Source organism: Mastomys coucha, unplaced genomic scaffold (genome assembly GCF_008632895.1).
Source record: "Mastomys coucha isolate ucsf_1 unplaced genomic scaffold, UCSF_Mcou_1 pScaffold5, whole genome shotgun sequence".
Classification (NCBI taxonomy): domain Eukaryota; kingdom Metazoa; phylum Chordata; class Mammalia; order Rodentia; family Muridae; genus Mastomys; species Mastomys coucha.
The window spans coordinates 49,653,797-49,662,679 of record NW_022196911.1 but is presented as its reverse complement, the minus strand read 5'-3'; the positions used below and the strand labels follow the sequence as shown (position 1 = coordinate 49,662,679).

At 37.4% G+C, this 8,883-nt stretch overlaps 1 protein-coding gene across 16 annotated transcripts in view; it reads right to left on the bottom strand.

Moving 5' to 3' along the window:
- The window catches only part of Rapgef6 (Rap guanine nucleotide exchange factor 6), a 176,724-nt gene that overhangs the window by 79,045 nt on the left and 88,796 nt on the right, over positions 1–8,883 (bottom strand). For all 16 annotated transcript variants that reach the window (XR_004113774.1, XM_031354886.1, XM_031354887.1 and 13 more), the window contains 2 exons: positions 8,262–8,393; positions 81–258 (listed from right to left, as the gene is read on the bottom strand). Coding sequence is in view for 15 of the 16 variants with exons in the window: in XM_031354886.1 (XP_031210746.1) it covers positions 81–258; positions 8,262–8,393 (310 nt within the window). In the remaining variant the exon portion in view is untranslated. The remainder of the gene's footprint in view (positions 1–80; positions 259–8,261; positions 8,394–8,883) is intronic.

Here is an 8,883-nt window from a genome sequence, read left to right as displayed (position 1 = left end):
AGGGTAAGCCAGCCTAAATATAGCTATCTCCTGAGAGGCTCTGACAGTATCTGACTGACACAAATGTATTTATTTCTTACCAACATCATCATCAGTTTTGTCCGCGGGTTCCTTTTCAAGACACTCCCGAACAAGATCTCGACCCTGCAGTGGATCTGTTCGGTCAATCTCTTCTTCCTCCTCTTCTTCATCCTCAGAATCAACAGGTCCTTCTGGAAGACGTGTTAAATCTACATCTCCTACTTCACTCTCTGTAGCCTACAGAAAGAAATTTCAACCACAACTTTGGAAACTTATCAATGCTAGATATCTTAGGAACTAGGAGGCTTCAAAAACTACCATTCACAGAAGATAAAGATGTCTTTTCAAAGGTAAAAACTGATTAGGATATTTTTTAATATTATGCTCCTGATCCATACTGTAAGTGAAAAGGCATGATATTAAAAGTTATAGGGGGCTGGAGAGATGGCTCAGTGGGGAAGAGCCCCGACTGCTCTTCGTAAGGTCATGAGTTCAAATCCCAGCAACCACATGGTGGCTCACAACCACCCGTAATGAGATCTGATGCCCTCTTCTGGTGCGTCTGAAGACAGCTACAGTGTACTTACATATAATAAATAAATAAATCTTTAAAAAAAAAAAAAGTTATAGTAAACAGTGAGTTGAGCACAGGAATTCCAAAATAATAAATATAAGCAATAAAAAATGAGTAGTAGTGGAGATTACAACAGCTTCATCTAAGGCCTTACATGCTTTTTGGCCTCTTCCATAGTCATTTTTTCTCTTATTAATCCCCTTTCCTGAGCCCAAAGATTCAGGGAACATCACAGAAGAGAAGGCAGAAGGAACATAAGAGCCTGAGGATGGGGAAAAGTGTTCTGAAATACTTCCTTTGTATAATAACATGTTGCACTCATGAACTCATAGCAACTGTGGTTATCCACATAAGACCTATATAAGATCAAGGAAGTTTAAAACATCCAGCATAATATAACATTGTTATTTAGAAAGTACTCTGGAATAAAATCAAGTCAGTATAAAAAAATACAACTCCAGTATAGAGTTGCTCCCGAGGCCCTAGTTGTAGCTGAGGATCTGTAAAGAAGGAGTAGAAAAGTCACTCTTTTATGAGTAGTAGAAACTGTCAGGTTCCTTGTGCTGCAGTAGATAATCGCACAACCTTGTACACATGAGCAGTACTAACTAGGCTCAGTGGGACATTTTGTGTGTGTGTGTGTGTGTGTGTGTGTGTGTGTGTGACCATCAATAAAACTTTCAAAGAGTTAAAAAAAGGAACAAAGCTAAAAATGAACAGGAGAGCAAAGGCAGGGAAATGGGAAGGAGAACTCTTGAGTAAGAGAAGCAGAACCAGAAAGAGCAATGAAGCAACAGAAATACAACATACTAGACAGAGAAAGAAAAAAGTGCCAGCAACAGGAACACAGAGATGAATGGAGGAAAAACAGGCAAGCCACAGGACACAAAGTGAGCTTAGAGACAGGCGAGACAGAGAGCTTGTAACAGTCTGCTGCTATGGCCTGGACCATTATCCTCTTTTCCTTTTTGAAACAGGGTTTCATATGGCCCAGATGGGCCTTTACCTCAGACCTGTAGCCAAGAATGCCCTTAAACTTCTGATCTTCTTACTGCCATTTAGAATTATAAGTATATGCTCCTATGCTGAGTTTATGAAGTGCTAAGATTGAACCCAATGGTAAGCTAACTGGGCTACATACATTTCCCTCCCTTTTCAACAGTGCTAGGCATCAAATATAGGCCAACCAAGGCCCCTTTAGCCAAGGCATACCCCAAGATCATTAAAACTTTTCAAAAATATTTTATTTATTTATTGATTTATTGATTTAGGTTTTTCGAGACAGGGTTTTTCTGTATAGCCCTGGCTGTCCTGTCCTGGAACTTACTCTGTAGACCAGGCTGTCCTGGACTCAGAAATCTGCCTGCCTCTGCCTTCTAAGTGCTGGAATTAAAGGCATGGTCACCACTGCCCAGCTAAAAAAGATTTATTTATTTATGAATATGAGTGCACTATCTTCATGCACACCAGAAGAGGGAATCATATACCATTACAAATGGCTATGAACTACCACAAGGGTGCTAGAAATTGAACTCAGGATTTCTGGAAGAGCAGCCAGTGCCCATAAGAGCAGCCAGTGCTCTTAACCACTGAGCCATCTCTTACAGCCCATAAAAATTATAACTATTTTTATTATACGTGCATGAATGCTTTGACTACATGTATTGTAAGTAAACTGCATGTGCACTTGGTACCCAGAGGGGCCAGAAAAGTGTATCCGATTCCCTGGCACTGGGGTTATAGATGGTTGTGAGCTGTTATAAGGGAGCTAGGAACCAAAACCCACAAGTGCTCTTACATGGAGCCATCTCTCCAAGACCCTAAAAATTCTTAACAGAAAGAAATCTTAACTTGAAGATGATGGTGTTGGAAGGTGGAGCCTTTGGGCAGCTAAAAACTCATAAAGTTATTGGAATTATCATGAATGAGTAGTGCCCTAATGGGTAGTACTGTAAGAGGCCAGAGGGAGCTCATCCAACCTTTCTTCTATATGAGGAAATAGCTAGATAGTGCCATCTGCAGATCAGAAAGAGGTCCTTCACAGGATAGCAAATTTGTCATTACTTTAATTTGGAATTTCCATCATCTAAAACCTCACGGTACCCAGTACATGGTATTTTTTTTAAACAGCAGCTTGAATGGACTATGATAGTATCTCAGAGAAGACATCTTATTCTGTAACCACCATGTACTTTAAAGCAAAAATTACTCTCATAAAGGATTATATATAACTATAAAATGAATAGATGAATAAATTTACTGTATGTGGTAGCTCATGCTTACAATCCCAACATATGAAAGACTGAATCCCTGAGTTCTAGACTAGCCTAGGGTAACACTGATGGGTGGCATGGTTAAGAGAGTAAATATGAAGACTCAAATGGAAGAAATGATCAATGGTAGATTAAAAGGAACAGAATCATGGGACTAGAATGATAATATTAATAGATGGTAGAAGACTCATTTTTGTAGGACAGTTAGCAAATTGAGCCAGCCCTAGGCAGCAGATCATCAAAAAGATTATGATAAATGGGTTAAGCACAGGAGTCTAGTAGGACAAGGATTAAACCTCTTTTGGTTTTCCTTTCCTGTCACATGTACTTTGTACATACAATGCGGTGAGTACAAGCTGACTCTGTGCTGAGTTGGCCTTCACCAAAAAACCATCAGAGAATATCCTTTTCCTGTTTGCAACTAAACACGAAGCTACAGTAAAAGGTGCCATAGGTTGTAATGAAAATGTTATACAAAATTATAAAACCACATTTTAAAATTGAGGTTTAAGTGTTAAGCCAGAACCCCATACTTTTAATGCTTTTCCTTTCAGCATTATCATGTCTAGATCGCCTTTTCAGGGACCATTCAGCTTTTAAGCTCATTTTGTCTTCTTGATCAGATAAGAATTCTGTGCAATGAAATCTTCCACAATTCTGCAGGCCAGGATAGCCCTTGTCCATTTCTCTCCTCTGCCTTACAGAACAACATTTTAGTTAGCAGAGATATTTTGCCATTTTCCTCAAAACCAATACTGGTATTTACTTCAAATATCATTCAACTTGAATTTTTTTCTAGATTACTTCTAAGTGCCCAAATAGTCCTTGGCTCAGCAAAAGAAACAAGATCAGTAAAACATAAACTTCCATCTGTATAAATTTATTCTGATAATACAAAACACCAAGTTTACAAGATACAATTAAACAAAAAACATAGCTAAGAAAAAGTAAGCATGCTGAGGGACTAGCATGTGCTCTGCCATGAAGCAGACTCTGGAATGCTGTTGAAAACTAACAGAATATAAAAGCAGATGGCAGATGGTAGTGGGAAGTGAAAGGCTTGGAACTTGTAGTTTAGTAAGAGTGAAACACTGACATTTCTTTAATAGAGTACTATTTAAGCCATTGCATTCTTACAATTTGTTTCAAGTAGGAATTTAAATTAAATGGCATTGCATGTGGGTAGTGGATAACTCAGCCTTGGACAAGGATATAAATGTTGTCTTTTTGTATTTATGGGTTATTTTAGGATTAATACTAAAGATTAAAGCCCAGGTCCTTGTACAAACCAGGCAAGCACTCTACTGTCAGATCACAAATTGTTTGGCTGCCTTTCTCTTCCAGAATGGAGGCCACAGCTCATAGCAGCTCAGTCTCTGATCAGACCTGGTAAGAAAGCAAGCTGTGCAGCTCTTTTACTTCCCCCAGCTACAAGCCAAGTTTATGTTTTACCTAGTGCCTGCCTTCAAGCTTCAGTATGAAGCTTGTCTACCCTGTTAAAAAAAGAATCTGAAAGAATCAGCTCCACACCCCTCCCCCTTCTCTCTGGATTTGAAGTGAAGGTTTGCTCAAATCCCTCCTCACTTTCACAAACCCAGTTATGCTCTACAGCACAGTAGTACAGCTGATTACAGCTTTTCTCAGGATCTGAAGAAAAGTCCTCCTCTTCCCTGTAGGCTCTATTACTGAGTGACATGCCTATTGAACAGATGATATTCTTAACAGAAAATTTAAAGACAGGTGGCTAAAGAACATTTAGCAGAACAAAGCTAATTGGGAAAGAAAAAAAAGAAGCAGCTCTAATGGAGATATGGTACCAAAGTCTGGTAACATGGCCACTAGAGTTAAAAGTTAAGGGATCTTTACAAGTTTGTTTCTTTTCCACAGATGGGGGATGAATGGCTCTGTGCCTTGGATTACCTAAAAGTGAGTTAAGATAAATGCCTACAGAGACGGCACTGTAGTTAAGAGCATACATATATTGCTCTTCCAGAGGACCTGAATTTGGTTCCCAGCATCTAAGTTGCTTGGAACAACCAGTAAGTCAAGCTCAAGAGGATCTAATGCCCATTTTTGACTTCCAGGAGTACTACACTCAAGTGCACAACCCATACACAGGGACACATTTTGTTTTTTAAACAAATCAAAAAAATTTTAACAGACAAATGTTTTTGTTCAAGAGCTATTGCTTTACAATTGTCCAGCTGTTAAATAAGACTAAAGTTAATAATAAAAAAGGATCTAGAAAGAAGCACTTCATATTCTTATGAACATTCTAGCATCTTAATGTATACTTTGAGCTAAAATTTAAAATAATCTGATAACATTCACATTGGAACCTTACTTGTACTCTTCTTTTTAAACAGTGGTAAATGCTTTAGTTTCTTTAAGCCCAAAGGCTTTTGTTTTTAAACAAAAGATCTTTATCTTTTGCATTTTGGGTTTAGCACTACCAACATAATTTTCTTCTGCTTTAAATTTTTAAGTAACTTTTGTTTCTAGAATTTCAGTGTCTATATTTTTTTACTTGTTTATTCTATAAATTTACTAAAACTGTCTTACTGGGTTATTTTATAAATTTCAATACACACTTCCTTCTTTTTTAGTTGTAGAGATTCTATTTAACACAGCATTTTAGAGATGCAAAACAGCAAAGGTAGAACACAGATTGGTTTTTGTAAGGATAGGGATCAAGAGAGGAAATGAATACAAACAAGCCTAAGTGCTTTCAGATCCTATGCTAAGATCTCATATTAAAGAGGGTAAATTTTGTTATATGTAAACAATTCACTAATGACCATGAATCATACACATGATTTAGTGATATAGGAAGCTGAACTGATAGCATGGAACTGAATTATGAAGTATGTTCTTCAATACTCTGTAGTATGGTAAGCCAGCAAGATGTCTCACCTATATTTTTACTAATTATAAAGAAAATAGTTAAAAGGCAACAAAACTGCAGACTGCTATTGATGAAGGAAGATGCATGGAAGTCTACAAGCAGGGTAGTCACATAGAGGGACATTACCTTGCAATGTAAGACTTCCAACTAACACTACTAGTAGGCAAGCACCCCGAAGAAGCTACAATCAGTGCAGAATCGCAGGCACTCTTCCAGCATCTCTGCAGAGATATCAATTGTATACAACCCATCCTTGAGTACACAACAAAGCACTGACTTGAATAAATGATATGTTCACTATCCCTGCATTCTTTCTGTTACAACTATTAGAGCTTTGCTTCTTGCCTAAAAAAATGCAATCATATCTATCTTTGAAATAGAATATCCCAGTAAAATTAGGTGCCTACAGTTTGTCACTACCATATCCTTTGCTTACTGTCTCTCTTAGCAAGGCATACATTCCCAATTATTTTGAGAGAAATGTACAGCTACAACACTCCATTTGATTGTTAATCAGTCTTCTTCAGTATTCCTTTGTGAAACAACACAGAAGCAGAGAAACCACAGCTCTGACTTTTAGATGGAACAACACCTGTAGTTCTTCCACAATGTACTTCCTTTTTGAGAGGGAAAATATACTAACCCCATTAATTAATAAAAAAGTCGAGTAGGTAACTAAGAGTACTGCATTATTTTGACTTTCGTTGTTAAATTCCTTACAGTATTTCTACAGAAGAGAAAGGACAGATTCTTTGGTGATAAATATTGTAAAAAAGGAAAACAGGAAGTTTTTTACACACACAGACATATGCATATATATGTGTATGTATGTGTGTGTATATGCATACATGCATTAAAGTATGACCAGTCAGAACTGAGATGGGCTGTAAATCTAAACTAAGTATGAAAAAAGAGTGCAATGAAACTCAGTACGATATTAATATATTACTTAAATGCCAAAATAATATTTAGATATACTATGTTAAATAAAATATATCACCAAAGTTGATTTTTGTAACTTACATTAAATGTCTATTAGTCAGCCCAGAAACACAAAATGTATTTGTCTTAGTCAGGGTTTCTATTCCTGCACAAACATAATGACTAAGAAGCAAGTTGGGAGAAAAGGGTTTTATTCAGCTTACACTTTCACATTGCTGTTCATCACCAAAGGAAGTCAGGACTGGAACTCAAGCAGGTCAGGAAGCAGGAGCTGATGCAGAGGCCATGGAGGGATGTTACTTACTGGTTTGCTCCCCCTGGCTTGCTAAGGCTCTCTTACAGAACCCAAGACTACCAGCCCAGGGATGGCACTACCAATGGGCCCTCTCACCTTGATCAACAACTGAGAAAGTGCCCCACGGCTGGATCTCATGGAGGCACTTCCCCAACTGAAGCTGCCTTCTCTGTGATAACTCCAGCTTGTGTCAAGTTGGCACACAAAACCAGCCAGTACAGTATCTGAATTCTTAACTAAACCAAATTAATATAGCATCTCCAGTTATTTACTACCACTGGGCTTTAGGTCATAAGGCCTTACATATATGAAACTGCCCTGGACATCCTACACTAAGACAATATCACACTATCAAGAAGACCTAACAAATCAGCACTGGCCCAAGCCAAATTTGAATTTAATTTAGTAGGATGTGCAAAGATTCTTTCAGTGTGTAATGATTCCTAGAGCCCCCTTTTTATGATAAGAATCGCTGGAAAAAAACCAAACCAAAACACCCTTTGGAATTTTCTGTTCAGCTTTAAAAATGGAGATGTCCATAAGTACATTCCCTATTTAACTTTCTGTTTCATTAAGGTTACACAGGAAAAAAGTTTAACAATGCAAAAGTGACCCTACTTTTCTTCATAAATTTTACTTATAGGCAACTTCTACAATTATAACTAAAAATAAAACAAAACAGAACAGTCCTTTCACAAGTGTAAGCTGTTGTTTCAAAAAACCTTCTTTAAACCCAGGCATGAGCTTGTAACGCAACTCTCAGGAGGATAAGGTAGGAAGACTGGAAACTTCAAGTTAGCCTAGGTTATAGGACAACATTCTGTTTCACAAAAACAAAACCTCACAAACCTTCCCCTTAACTAAGGCAAGCATTCTAAATCATATGGATTCAACTGGATAAAAGAAATAATCAGGCTGACGAATGTGACAACATATTAAACATACTTTGCTAAAATTCTTATACAATTAAATTAAAAGACACATGATTTTCTAGAGCAGTGGTTCTCAACCTTCCTAATGCTGTGACCCTTTATTATAGTTGCTCATGTTGTGGTGACCCCAACCATAAAATTTTCATTGTTACTTCATAATTGCACCTTTACTACTGTTATGAATCTTAATGTAAATATTTGTGTTTTTCTGATGGCCTTAGGGGACTCCTGTGAAAGGCTGTTTGATCTAGAGGATAAGCAGAGGGTATTTTGCAGAATCAAAAAGTCCATATGCATAGTACCCAGCCTAAGGTATTACCTGATAGATATCGGATAAACTGCTGCTCCCAGAGTCACTGGCAATGCTACAGCCAGACTGACTAGAAGATACATGAGTCACCTGGGGATGAGGGTTGTCTGTGAGGTGCATCTTGGTAAGATCAGCTGGAAGCTGAAGGAGAAAAGAACTTGAGTTATTCTGAATGCCAGACTTTACTTATTAGAGAGTTCTTGACATAATGTAATTTTAAAAAACAAAAAATAGCTTTAAGTGTCAAGAATAGAAAACACAAATACATACACACTGGTAGTGTGTCTAAATACAATTAATGGTAATGTTTGCGATTACAGATGAGCATCTGCAGGCAGTAAGAGTTAAGGTTAACAAAATGACTATACAAGATTTAAAAATAATGTTCACAACCTTTGTTCTTAACTTGTATTATGCTATAGTTAGCTTCTGAAAAATTTATTAGTGACCACAATTACTCAATGAATGTTTTTGTTAAGTGCAGAGAAATAAGTACAAGAAGAATAGAAAAGACATGGCAAAATGGCTCAGTGGTTAAAAGTGCTTGTCTACAAGTATGATAACCCGAAACAGCTCCCTGTATCCACAGAGTAGAGAACCAACTCCTAGAAGTTGTCCTTCATCTTCACAT